This window comes from Macaca fascicularis, chromosome 12 (genome assembly GCF_037993035.2).
Source record: "Macaca fascicularis isolate 582-1 chromosome 12, T2T-MFA8v1.1".
Taxonomy (NCBI): Eukaryota; Metazoa; Chordata; class Mammalia; order Primates; family Cercopithecidae; genus Macaca; species Macaca fascicularis.
The window spans coordinates 23,521,305-23,535,649 of NC_088386.1; the positions used below are offsets into that span (position 1 = coordinate 23,521,305).

Sequence of the window (14,345 nt, forward strand, 5' to 3'; positions counted from 1 at the left end):
GATATCTGTGGGGAGCTGGGGGAAGGGTGAAGCCAGCTTGCTTCTATGCTGACATTTTGGAACTGAAGTCTTCTCTGCCAAAAATATTATAGTAGGAAGCCTTTTATCAGGCAGATGGTTGGGCCAGTTTACCACTAGGAGCCATCCAATTCTAAACTTCTGTTTCTGTGAGACACTGTACAAAATTTTTCTAATTGCCTAGAATATCTAAGTGAGATGGGAATGACATGTCTTCAAGGAACATTATTCAGCATAGAAGGCATGCTGTGAAAACAACTTATTGTGGCAATAGAGAAAAACAATGTTTTATTAGAAACCTCAACCTAATCCATATTAAAAAGTACAGAATTCTATAAAAAAGAAAAACAAGTAAAATAAAAGAAATTTATGCCCTGTAACTTCACATGTTCCCATTGGGGGTGATTACAGATTAGGTCATTTTATCACATACACCTGGACAAATTGTGTATTGTTTTTCTTTTTTAGTCAATCTTGGCTGAGTTCCAAAATGAACTGTCTATTCTAAGTACATAGGTTCCATAGCATAAATTTGCATTCCCACTGCAGCTTCTCTATCAGCTCTGGCAGTGTTGCTCAGGGATGCTTTATTGTCAATAATTGAGAGATAGGTCACAAGAGGAGGAAGCTACCAAAATATGCAGCTATGGTCTTCTTAGGCAAGAGGTGGCAAGAGCCAAAACTTTGAGATGTAAATTATTTGGGTAATTGTGAAAGTATCCTTTCCTCTCATAGGGTGGAGACTGTGGGGAAGGAGTTCAGATCCGCAGCCTTTCCTGCATGGTCCACAATGGTTCAGTATCTCATGCAGCTGGACGTGTCCAGGATGCACTGTGTGGAGAAATGCCCTTTCAGGACAGCATCCTAAAGCAGTTGTGTTCTGTGCCTTGCCCAGGTATGCAATGCTAGTGACTGGGATTGCCTCCAATGGTGATCTTTTTGTTTATTTTACTAATTTTTTCCTGGAGATGCTCTAACTCATCAAAATTAAATTTTTAAATAACTTTAATTCATTTTTAATTGTGATTATCACTTTGGTATATACCTACTGCTTTGAGGGAGCCAAAGTAGGCAAAAGAAAAAAAAAGGCACTGGATTTGGAAACTTAAGAGCTAAGTTAGAATCATATCTCTATCACTTCTTTGTTTTACTTGGGGTATGTAGTCTAGCCCCTGTGAGCAATGATTTCTTCATCTAGAAACTGTGATGTTAATTCCGTATCTAACAGCACCTAGCACATTGGCCAGCATTAAAAAAATGTTGACTGAATTCTGGGTGATGGCATGGTGGGAACCAGTAAGGCTATGAGTTCATGAAAGCACTCTGTAAATGTGTTCTATATAAATGGGAAGGTCATTATTAGTTACATAAAATGTATCAGTTTATTTTAATCCTAGTAGCACAACATAGTTTGTATGGCATAAGTTCAAGGTGGCAATATATTTTTATAATACAGTGTATAACATGTATATATGTATGTATGTATACACACATATATGTATGTATAAAATACATGCATATATGTATTACAAACAAAAAATATTTGTGTACGTAATTTATATAAAGATATATTTATATAAATTATAAATTATATTTATTGAGTGAGAAAGATGTTTAGGGTATTCAATTAAACATTCTTTGGTCCAAAAGATAGTTCATTTCAGTGACCTACTTATTCTCTTTTATATGGTTTCTATGAACATCCATTTTATGATGTTATTCTGATCTTTGAACACTGAGTTACCATAATTTTTATATCTCTCTTTTAAAAGTTTTATTAACGCTAGCAGATACATAATATTTTCTAGATGTGACTATTACAATTTGAAGCAAAGTAATAACAATCTAGTTTTTGGCAACTTTCTTGTTAAACAAGATTAAACTATAAATTACTTCATCATTCTTAGGACATTCTGATTGGAAAATTGATCGATATAGAATGTGTAGTATCTGGAACTGCACGTATCACTGCAAATCTCTGTGTGAGCCCTGCCCATGCAAATGTTGTCCAGTGCCACTTTTCATGCTGTTTTCTCCACCCTGTACTACATGACTGTCCAGGAGACTGCCATTTGACGGAATGGTCAGAGTGGAGCACATGTGAATTAACCTGCATTGATGGAAGAAGCTTTGAGACTGTGGGTCGCCAGTCTAGATCAAGGACATTTATAATTCAGTCTTTTGAGAACCAAGACAGCTGCCCCCAACAGGTTCTAGAAACACGCCCTTGTACAGGTACGAAGAGCACTTTTCAGTTCTTTAGCCTTGATTGATCAATGCTTATTCTAAGTGAGGTGTAATAGAACTGCTATTATCATATTTACTTACAGGAGGCAAATGTTATCACTACACATGGAAAGCAAGTCTTTGGAACAATAATGAACGAACTGTGTGGTGCCAGCGTTCAGATGGCGTTAATGTCACAGGTATTCCTGCCTAAGACTCATGTAGGCACTTCACAAAGACAGCTGAGTGTTGTTATTTGTGAGAAGAATTTGCTTACAAATTATAAGCAAGGGGTGACTTGGGCAGGTAGCTTAGATGAATTTTATTACAAATTTTCATTAGATATTTGCATCTTAGAAAGAAAGCAGTTGAATTTTAAGACCTATAAAAATATCAAACAACTTAAAGAAATAAGCTGAAATACAATAAAATGTCCTTAAATATCATGATCTGAGATAAAGACTGAAAAAGACAGATGCTAGTAAAATTTTAAATCATGTCCCTTCTCAATAAAATGTTTCAAACGACATATCTTAGCATGTGTGTGTGCAGTACTCAACTGATATAAAACATACTCAGAAGTTGAAATTAAAGGGGCTAATAAAGATAAAATTTAAAAATTAAAATATTTTGTATGTTAATGATGCAGAAAGATTTTATTATTATTATTATTATTATTATTATTATACTTTAAGTTCTGGTGTACATGTGCATAACATACAGGTTTGTTACATATGTATACTTGTGCCATGTTGGTGGGCTGCACCCATCAACTCGTCAGCACCCATCAACTCGTCATTTACATCAGGTATAACTCCCAATGCAATCCCTACCCCCTCCCCCGTCCCCGCTCCCTGTGATAGGCCCCAGTGTGTGATGTTCCCCTTCCCGAGTCCAGGTGATCTCATTGTTCAGTTCCCACCTATGAGTGAGAACATGCGGTGTTTGGTTTTCTGTTCTTGTGATAGTTTGCTGAGAATGATGGCTTCCAGCTGCATCCATGTCCCTACAAAGGACACAAACTCATCCTTTTTTATGGCTGCATAGTATTCCATGGTGTATATGTGCCACATTTTCTTAATCCAGTCTGTCATTGATGGACATTTGGGTTGATTTCAAGTCTTTGCTATTGTGAATAGTGCCGCAATAAACATAGAAAGCTTTAATGATGTAAATTACAGGTATTTGTATTCATGTACTGGATGCTTAGTTTTTGAATATTTTGTGAGTCATGATTATTTCTTAATATCTAAATATAGACTGAGCATAAGGTCCCTCATTCATGATGACAGACACTATTTGATTGTACAACTGGTCTTCTCAATAATTTTTGAGGGTTTTTTTTGGTTTGTTTTGTTTTGTTTTATTTTGGAGACAGAGTCTCACTCTGTCACCAGGCTGCAGTGCAGTGGCACAATCTCAGCTCACTGCAACCTCCGCCTCCCTGGTTCAAGGGATTCTCCTGTCTCAGCTTCCCGAGTAGCTGGGACTGCAGGCGCCCACCACCACACCCAGCTAATTTTTGTATTTTTAGTAGAGACAGAGTTTCACCTTGTTGGCCAGGAGGGTCTCGATCTCTTGACCTCGTGATCTGCCCACCTCGGCCTCCCAAAGTGCTGGGATTACTGGCGTGAGCCTCCACACCTGGCCAATTTTTGAGGTTTTTAAATGCTTTCTTGTCCAAGCAAATTAAATTGTCATTATGTTTGCTTAGTACTATGGTTTACAGAGAGCTTGTGCAAGAGCTGAAATGCCTATAGGAATAGAATTACTGTCAGTTCCTTTTTCTTGTTTACTTGCTCTTGCACTATTGTATTGTTTTTAATTCATAGTTTATCCACAAAATAATTTACTTAATTATTTAAGTAATTACCCTGCTTACCCTTTTTGTAAGTTGTTAAAACTAAATATACTCTAAGTCTCCCAAGTCAGAAACACAGAAGGTATCATACTCTGCAATATGCTGAGAGTTAACATACTTCTAGGGGCTTCGCTATCAATTCTCTGCACGGAATTTGTCTTGCACAGTGTATAACATGCAGTCATCTGATGAAGAAGCTCAGGTCACTGGTATCAACTGATAAATATTATTAAAGCTTAATTTAATTCTTAGAATTAAAAAATATGTTTTATAACCTATGTAAATTCCAAGATTTTCTTTCCTATTCCCAAGAGTCCTCCTCCCGCTGAGGTACTCCTGCTGTGGAGATCCCTGGTTTAAAGAGCGGAAAGTCTCCCCCACCACCACTAACACAGTTGGTAGAAACAGGACTGTGTGGTTATTGCCACTAACACCCAAATTATCGATTTCACACCTAGATGCTAATTCTGGACTGTGAATTTTGCTTTTTAAAAATTTCTGTGTGGATTCCTTGTGTTATTTTTCAAGTCACAGTAAGAATTTAGCTGCTTCATTCCTAGGGACAATGTAGGTCTAACTGTTCCCTACTCTGCCTTAGGCCCAGAGCTTTTTGCTAGCTACAAAACTATAAACTATAATGGGTTGGCAATTGTAGTTATCCAAAGGCTAGAACCTTTCCATGCAACCAGTACTATATAAATGGTGCTTCATCAAATTGTCTCTAGGCTTTGTCTCATGTCTCTTTTACTACCTTGAATTTAGCAAAGCAAGACTAGCATGTAAATGATTGTCCAGTTATAGAGACATACATTGTCTCATCCATTTACTCAAAAATATGTACGAAGCAGCAACAAGTACCGTGTCAGATGTTTGATTGTCTCTCCTAGAGCTTCAGTGCTTGCTCTTAAGAATGTGTTTATATGTGACTCTGTGTGTATGTATTCCAGCTGAAATACATTTAAAAATACTACCAACGTGTTTGATACCATGGTCCCATGAATTCATTCGTGGCATTCTTTTAGCACTTACTGGGTTGTTGAAACTGGGCTAGTGCCTAGCTGGGTGCTCAGGAGCTGGAGCAGTATATATGTAGAAGGAGTATTCCAGTAGATATGTTTTCTGCTCCTGAGTTTAAATTTAGATTTTATCAATTCTTCTACAGATTCTGGCTGTCATAGACTTTGTGCTCAAGCATAGCCATATGATAGAATCACATCGCCAATAAACAAGTATAAAAACTCTACTGCAAATAGCCTCTGTTAGAAGAGCCTCCCATCTCAAACGATTCATTTTAACGTAATCAATAAAATAGGCTTGGACCACAATGTTGGCAAATAGATTTTTCAAAAATAATAATACTGTTGCAAAGAGGCCAGTGCCACAGGTTAAAAAAATGCCAAAAAATTAGAAATGTTTATCATAGAGAAATCTGCAAATGATGATGGAATTTCCTTTGTAGGAGGCTGCTCCCCTCAGGCCCGTCCTGCTGCCATTCGGCAGTGCATTCCAGCCTGCAGAAAACCTTTCTCCTACTGTACCCAGGTGAGTCATATGCTGGAGTCTTCTATAAGTGCATTAGTTGCTGTGTTTTACATATACAATCAGATGTTCTCCTGTCTGCTGCAGCTCAAGCAGCAGTTCCACATGCCCATGATACCATCTAGAGGCATTTGCAGGAGTAATCCCAGCTATAAAGAATTTCTTGTTAGGACCATGTATTAAGGAGAACAGTCTTTTTCTATCAATCTGTCTGTAGCCAAATCTATCTTTCAAATGTCTAATTTATGTTATAAATTACAGCTCTATTTATCAATAAGTATTCTCAGTTGACTTACGTCTTCTCTTCTTAACCTTTTATACGCCTCACCTATTTTGAAAGATATTATAAATGTTCATATTTGCTGAAGTTATTATGTAAATTGTATTACACTATGATTACTGTCGAGTGAGTACATTTTTAGTCTATTGTAAATAAGCTGAATATGTGACTATGGTTGAAAAAAATACGTGTGTGGGGTAGGGGTTGTGCGTGTATTTTTTTTTCAAAGCAGAAATTTATTTATGCTTTTTCTCCTATAACTCCCATCTACAACAACTCAGGAATTAATGTAAAACATGTAATGTATTCTAATCAATGGCACTCATAGTGTGCAGTGCATTATAAGTTTTAAAAACTATATTAATTTTTTTAAAGAAATAAGCTTTTTCTTATAGTATGCTTATTCTAAAAGTGATTTGATTAAAAATAATTCAAGTACTCAGTCCTATAATTGGCCTTGCAATTCAAGATGGGTTAATTCTTTACCACAGAAAAGACAGTGGGTAAGCTTGCAGAGGGCAATAGAAGGAAAAGAGGAGAAGTTCAGGAACAACTCCATCTGGGTTAATGATGTTTGAAAAGTAGAAGTTGTAGCTTTTCACCAACTCTCTAGATGTCCTCTTTAATTAAACAGAAATTACTTTTTTTCCTTGAACTCTTGAACATATGACTGACTGGTTACAACTTTTCTCTCATGCTAAAAATAGAGATGCATCTTGAGAATATGGCTTTAATAGCTGAGCATATACAAACCTTCTTAGTTAGATCTCTCTACTGTGATATGAAGATATCATTTTGTGATACTTTCAATTAAAACCAACTGACAATATCATATCTATGTGTTATTATTATATGACTACAACCTGAACTAAACTATGGGCAGTTAACATGTGCTTTTCTTACCTTTTTCCTTTTGTAGAAAATTGAGGTGCCTTGTTTACTTTTAGTATCTATTTATCCTCAAAATCATGTGTTCAGTCAATAATTGGTGACCTAAATAAAGTTAACTGGTTGTTGAAGATTGGCATGAGTAGCTTTGTGAAGCTAAGTTCTGTTCAGAAAATGCTAGATAAATAGCTTTAGGTAAGGAGCCATAAGAGCGAAGTCATAGAGATTCATAATCTTATGCTTATTCTCTTCCACTCTTCTCTATGGTCTGTATACTTGCTGGAGGAAGAGCTGTTAATTTTCACGTTCACTTCCAGAGGCAGATAGGAATCTTCATCCATCATGTGTCACAATAATCTGCTTCTTGGTGACATTCATTGTACTTGAAAATGACCAGAAACTTACAGACAAATATTAAAGACCCATTGTCACAATGCCAACTAGGGATGTGATGTGGGATGATACTCGAGTTATTACAAGGAAGGAATAACTCAGATAGCCATAGGTATATTTCTCTTGAGCATGTGTCTTTGGTGAAGTCTTTTATCTCCCATGTAAGGCTGCCCTCCTTGAGTGCAGAAGTAAGCCTTCGAGCAGAGACGTAGTTTCATATGGTTACATCAGCAGCAGCAAATCCGTACAGGTCTGCAGCAATTTGACTCTTGCCTCCTCAGAGGAAAGAATTCATCTGAGGGGCGTAAGGCAGAATGAGAGACTGAGGCAAGTATTTGAACAAGAGTGAAAGTTTATTAAAAAGTTTCAGAGCAGGAATGAAAGGAAGTAAAGTACACTTGGAAGAAGGCCAAGTAGGCAACTTAAAGAGATCCAAGTGCCCTCTTTGACCTTTGACTTGGGTTTTATATGTTGGCATGCTTCAGGGGTGGGGGTTGTTTCCCTTCTCCCCCGATTCTTTCCTTAGGGTGCGCCATCCACATGCACAGTGACCTGCCAGGACTTGGGAGGGGCCGCATGCACAGTGTGTTTACTGAAGTTGTACGCATGCTCACTTGAGGCATTTTTCCCTTACAAGTTGTGTGTTCCTAGAGGAAGGTCATATACCAGTTAAACTCTAACATTTTGCCTCTTAGCGTGATTGAGCCCATTTGCCCAACTCCTGAGATTTTATCAGGAAGCTGCTGACCACCAGCTTCAGGTGTTTTCTATCTTTTGGGAGACTGCCTTTCCCTAGTGCTGGCTGCAACCAATTATTATGTTAGCGAGACAGTTTAACAACTGCCTAACCATCACCTACTGGTTGCCTGACATTCCTGGTGGGGGACCCTTCTCCTGTCCTGCTTATGTCTTCTTAGCTACCGACTCTAACAGTTAGTGGTCAACAGTAAAAGGTGATGGAGGGATTTAGCAGCTGTGATAGCAAGAGCACTTAATTCAAAGAAGATATGTACATAATCCCTGTTGTTTTGCTTCTCAGTAGGAAGGGTGGGTTGGAGCAAGTAGGCAAGGATCTGAAACAAATGGAGATAAGAGTTGAAGATAATTTGATTAAATGCCATAAACATCTCCATAAGAGAGGAAAAGATGGCTGGGCACGGTGGCTCACGCCTGTAACCCCAGCACTTTGGGAAGCCGAGGCAGGCAAATTTCCTGAGGTCAGGAGTTCAAGACCAGCCTGGCCAACATGGTGAAACCCTGTCTCTATTGAAAGAAAAAAAAAAGACAAAATTAGCTAGGGCGTGATGACAGGTGCCTGTATCCCAGCTACTCAGAAGGCTGAGACAGGAGAAGTGCTTGAACCTGGGAGGCGGAGATTACAATGAGCTGAGATTGCGCCATTGCACTCCAGCCTCAATGACAGAGTGAAACTGCATCTAAAAAAAAAAAAAAAAAAAAAAAAAAAAAAAAAAAAAGATAAAAAAAGAAAGAAAGAGAGGAAAAGACATAGTTAATTAACTTTGTTCACAAAGAACTATGGTTTAATATGTGGCAGGTGTCAGAATTGTAAACACAGTTGAAAAACCTAACATTTGATTTAAGAGCTGACTTTGGAATTTAAAAAGACAAACTATGTATTTGATTATCATGTCATTGGTAAGTCAGTTGCCCCAAACCCTAAATTGCCATGATGTATAGTGCAAATATTAAGTGATTTTAACATATGTATTTTTATTCATTCATATGTTTGACTCACTGTGTAACCATAAAAATATTATTTATGCTATAGGGTGGAGTCTGTGGTTGTGAGAAGGGCTATACAGAGATAATGAGATCAAATGGTTTCCTGGATTACTGCATGAAAGTACCAGGCTCAGAGGATAAAAAAGCTGATGTGAAAAACCTTTCTGGGAAAAACAGACCTGTGAATTCAAAAATACATGATATTTTTAAAGGATGGTCTCTTCAACCACTTGATCCAGGTGAGTTTCAGTTGTAAGAAATGAGAATTTTCTCACAGGAGGTCTATGTTTTGACCACTTCTCATAATGGAAGGAATGGAGGGAAGGAGAAGGGAAGGAGAATGGAGAGGAGAGAAGAAAGAGGCAGTATGGCATAATTCAGGGTTTCTCAGATTTGAATATTGCATGATGCATGAGTCCCTTTAAGTGTACAGTGTTTTCATGAATGGTTGAACATAAGTCTCTCAACCCCAGTCTAAGAGACAGTGAGTTAAGTAACAAAATAATATCCTTTGAAAATATCTTTCTTTTTTCTTGGGTTGGGGAGAGGGTTTCACTCTGTCACCCAGGCTGCAGTCCAGTGGTGTGATCTCAGCTCACTGCAACCTCTGCCTCCCAGGTTCAAGCGATTCTTCTGCAATAGCTTCCCGAGTAGCTGGGATTACAGGTGCCTGCCACCACACCTGACTAATTTTTCTGTATTTTTAGTAGAGACAGGTTTCGCCATGTTGGCCAGGCTGGTCTCAATCTCCTGACCTCAAGTGATCTGCCCGCCTTGGCCTCCCAAAGTGCTGGAATTACAGGCATGAACCACTGCACCTCACCTGAAAATATCTTTCAATCCTAATTTATCTCTGAGAAAAGATCTACTCTTATAACTGAATTTGTATATATAACTAAATGAGAAAATTGGAATAGAATCTCAAGGACTTATAAGAAATGTCCAGAGATCCTATTTGCTTCAAGAAACACTGGTGAAAAGGTAAAGAGTATCAGTTTCAAAGGTAGACAGACCTTACTGGCGTCATGGCTTACACACACCTGTTTTGTGATTAGCTGTAGTTTCTTAACTTCTCTGGACCTCATTTTTTCATCTATAAACTCAATCTAGTGGTATTTATCCTGCAGGATTGTCGTAGATATTGCAGTATTAGGCCTGCAGGGCTCAGTAATCGACTTTTACTAAGTGCAGGAATGGACATTTATTAGATGCTTTCTGTTGCCCTGTGGCTCTGTGCTGGCTGGTTGTACAGCATGAAATGTCTCATTACGTTCTTAGAACCTAATGAGATGTTATCATCCCATTTGAGAGATGAGGTAACTGAAAATGGCAGTGCAGGTTAATGTTATCAGTTTCAGACCACCAGCAAGTGACAGAGGAAGGTTTTAAAGGCAGACCTTTAAGGCTTTTACAAACCCCTGTCCCTGCTTCCCACTTTGTGAATTGGGTAGAAGGGGAAAGCCAGAGACTCTGTGGCCATCAGACACTTCTTTTAGAAACAAAACGCTGAAAATGACCAAGGAAAGCAACATAACTCCTGGGGCATAGGAAGGGAAGACACAGAAAACACTCAGGCAAATATACCCTAGGAATTTTCCTTCCAGACCCTAGGCCTTAGCCGTACCAGAAGGGTCTTGATGACCCGTTTAAATGGAACACAATCCAAAGCCTAGGCCCAGAGAAACACAGATCTAACTGGAGAAGCAATATTTATACACCTCAGTGAACTTTTAAGAAATACCACCATATCTTAGTTAACTTTTGATTCCCCTGCATGTCTGGGAATGCCAAAGGTGTTTAAAAACATCTCATTAGCTTTAATGCTAAATTAGAAGTAGATTTAAATGTGAAGGAAACATGATATTAAATATAGCCAGATTCACCCATTGCCTGTGGACCCTATTTCTGAAAGAGAATTAACTTGAGGTCCCAGGGAAATGAGTCTTGGAATCCACAAGTAAGCCCTTAACCTTTTATTCATGGATGGAACTTGGAGATCTAACTAAAACAACAATATCATATGTGTGAGTATACGTGTGTGTGTCTGTGTGTGTCTAGATACACAAAAATATGTATTTACACATATATATGTATATTGGGATATAAATTGCATGTGTGTGTGTGCTTATATTTGTATATATATAGATAAGTGTATATGAAATATGTATTTGGTCTTGAGAGAGTTTACAACTTTCATTAGGTTCTCATGGTGAGAGTGTAAATTAGAGCAACCTGTCAGGAGGACGATTAGGCCATACTAATATGTTTATTTACCTGTCATATATTTTGACCTAAAATGTTCCTCTAAGGAACTCATCATGCAGTTATTTACACATATACTAAAAGAAGTCTGTAAGTTATATTAATTATATGATTGCTTATTATAGAAAATGAATGAAAACAATATAAATGCCCACAAATAGAATAATGGGAAAACCAAAATATAACTGTGTCATGGTGAATCACAGGGATACTAAGAAGAGGTAGACCTTCTTTTATGAACTAGTATGAAAATATTTCCAACCTATATTGTTTAGTGGAAGAAAAAGTACAAATCAAAGTGAATGATATGTACCATTTTTGTCTTTTTAAGAAGTGTATGAATTGGTATATGTGTGCTCAGGTGCTTGCATATGCAGAGAACTAGAAAGATTCACAAGGAAACTGGTAACAGTAATAGCTACTCTGTAGGGAATTGAGAGGGTAGTGGGAAGACTTATTTTTCACTACGTATCTTTTTTAATAGTTAGAAGGTTTAGCCTATCTTTTATGTCCTTATAGAATACATTAATGCTTTTTTTAAGTAACATGGCTTTAAAGGTTTTATACCACCACACACCTCTAACCTGGGGATTTAAAAGCACTGGATCCTCCCAATGAATCAATCAGGGTGTTATGGATTATAAGCTATAAGGAGCGTCCTAACTCAGGAAAGACTTTTTTTTTGACCAACGTAAAAACTCAGAATAGGCCATTTCATCATTAGTGTTTCAAAGAGATTAGAATCCAAGCTTTGGTAAAAGTTTTATGACCATAGAAAAATACCATTACTACATTGAACCTTATTCTAAAATCTGATTGAGACTTGAAAGTGTCCTATAAGCAAAAACTATAATAGGTAGTTGTAATGTAATTGAAAGTAATTGTGATTTTATTCAAAACAAGTGTTGTTTACAATAGATTTTGATTGTTTTTCCCCACATAGAAGCTTTTCAAATAAGATACTGTTACGTGTATTTTGGACCTGTAGTTAATTACATTGGTGTAGTATGATGAATCTCTGTGTGTTTCTTTCAGAAATAAATGCAATTCGTTTTGGATACTGAGGTATTGCCTTTGTCAGTCCAATTCTAAGTTTAGTTAGCTATATGCTCACATAAAATAGAGCAAAAAACATTAGAGTGACAGAAACAACTCAAGTTTCTATCATATTTAGAAAAAGCATATATATATTTGTGAATGTATGTATATATATACTCAAGCTTATATCTTATATAGAATAAAAGTAACATAATAGATTAAAATACATGGTTAATGCATTTTGTTAACTGTAGTAGACATCAGATCCAAAATAATGTGTACTTGTAGACACATGGTGATAATTTTACAGTAATTTGATGAATTGATTAACTTGTTTGGTCATGTAGTTTTTGTTTGCCTAACGTCATTTTGGAAGTAGAGCCACTAAAAATGGTCATAGTAGTTTTCTTTCCATGCAAAGTTGTCTCTTAATTATAATTTTCTTTGTTCTTTTTATGTTGTCAAATGTTTTGCCATATTTTTGTATATGCATATAACTATAAACACCTTAAATTCAAATTAGCCTACCAATTGACTGGATTTTATGAAATAATGATTACCAGTGTTTGTTTGGTATTATGAAAACATTTGATTGACTATCTTATATTTTACATTTTCATTTCTTTTTCATCATTTGAGAGCTGTTACCTATGGATATTTCCACTTATGCTTATGACTTGTGCATGTCTCAGAATTCAGATAAAAAGTAAAACATTCAGTAACATAAAAATTTTGGTGCCATGAAGTTACACCTAATGCTTTTGAGAGTTAATTTGCTAAAAATCAAACAACAATGCCAACTGTTTATCTATAAAAGTCCATTAAAAACGGTGCCATGTAATATTTTAAAGTTGTTTTCATAGACATAATTTCTAGTAGGAAACCCATATTCCTATGATGTTCTAAGACAATCTTTAATTTCTGATTATACCTGGCAATTTACAGAGTATGCTAGAAGACTGCTAACTTCTGCAGTTGAGTGCACAGTTGGCTAAGGTGCTGGTGTTCAAGTACAGAACTAATGGTCAGCTTGGGGTTGTCAGATCTAATGTTGCCCTGTCTCTCAAATGCTGCAGACTTCTGTATGCTAAGCTTCTTATGTTATCTCTGTTTTAAACAGATGGCCGAGTAAAAATTTGGGTTTATGGCGTTTCAGGTGGCGCTTTTCTTATCATGATTTTCCTAGTATTTACTTCCTACCTTGTTTGGTAAGTACTAATTAGTAAAAAGTTTATATTCCGTATTTTTTATGGATTTAATGTTATACTTGAAAAAAGTATCTCAGGATCATTGCCCATTATAATAGAATTCTTGAGGCCAAGAAATAATCTTCAACAGTAGAATGGCTGAATAGTTGAAATGAGGAATCATTATTTTTTTTGTTCTTATTTGAGATAACTTTTTAAAATTTGGTATTTGAATAATATGAAAATCATTGGTCAGAACTTTTCCATTTGGGTGTTTTGATTTCGATCAGTAGTTTTCAGCCTTGACAATACATTGATGTCTCCTAGGGAATCATGCTTGATCCCCCTCCCCAGAGATTCTGATTTAATTAGTCTTGGATGTGGCCAGGTCATCTGGGTGTTTAAAAGCTTCTGAGGTAATTCTAATTTGTGGTCCAGGCTAAGAAAATTACTACAGATAATTTCAGTTCTTAAATTTTGTTCTTAAATTTTGAACGGTTAGGTTAAACTGACCAGTTGGTTAAAACAACCTGTAAGCACATTTTAAATAGTAGAGCAAGTTTTTTTTTATATTGACAAGCTATGAGACAAAATTTAACTGATGGTCATTTCCAAAAAAAAATAAAAAACCATTTTGTAAAGTGACTAGTTCTGAGAATTTATTAATCTCAGAAAATAATAACTAGTTCATCATACAGAATATATTTTAGTTGATGAACTGCTCTTGAAACCAGACAGAAGTAAATGCAGTTGACTCTTGAACAGTGTGAGGACTGGGGTGCCTACTCCCCACACAGTCAAAAATTTAAGTATAATTTCCGACTCCCCCAAAACCTGACTACTAATGGCCCACTTTTGACCAGAAGCCTTACCAATAACATAGTCAAATAACGCATATTTTATATGTTTA

The 14,345-nt window shown here is 36.6% G+C and overlaps 1 protein-coding gene across 3 annotated transcripts in view; it reads left to right on the forward strand.

Moving 5' to 3' along the window:
• The window catches only part of THSD7B (thrombospondin type 1 domain containing 7B), a 907,474-nt gene that overhangs the window by 884,517 nt on the left and 8,612 nt on the right, over positions 1-14,345 (forward strand). For all 3 annotated transcript variants that reach the window (XM_065525431.1, XM_074008583.1, XM_074008582.1), the window contains 6 exons: positions 754-913; positions 2,080-2,253; positions 2,349-2,444; positions 5,565-5,647; positions 8,995-9,187; positions 13,369-13,456. In XM_065525431.1, the coding sequence (XP_065381503.1) occupies positions 754-913; positions 2,080-2,253; positions 2,349-2,444; positions 5,565-5,647; positions 8,995-9,187; positions 13,369-13,456 (794 nt within the window). The remainder of the gene's footprint in view (positions 1-753; positions 914-2,079; positions 2,254-2,348; positions 2,445-5,564; positions 5,648-8,994; positions 9,188-13,368; positions 13,457-14,345) is intronic.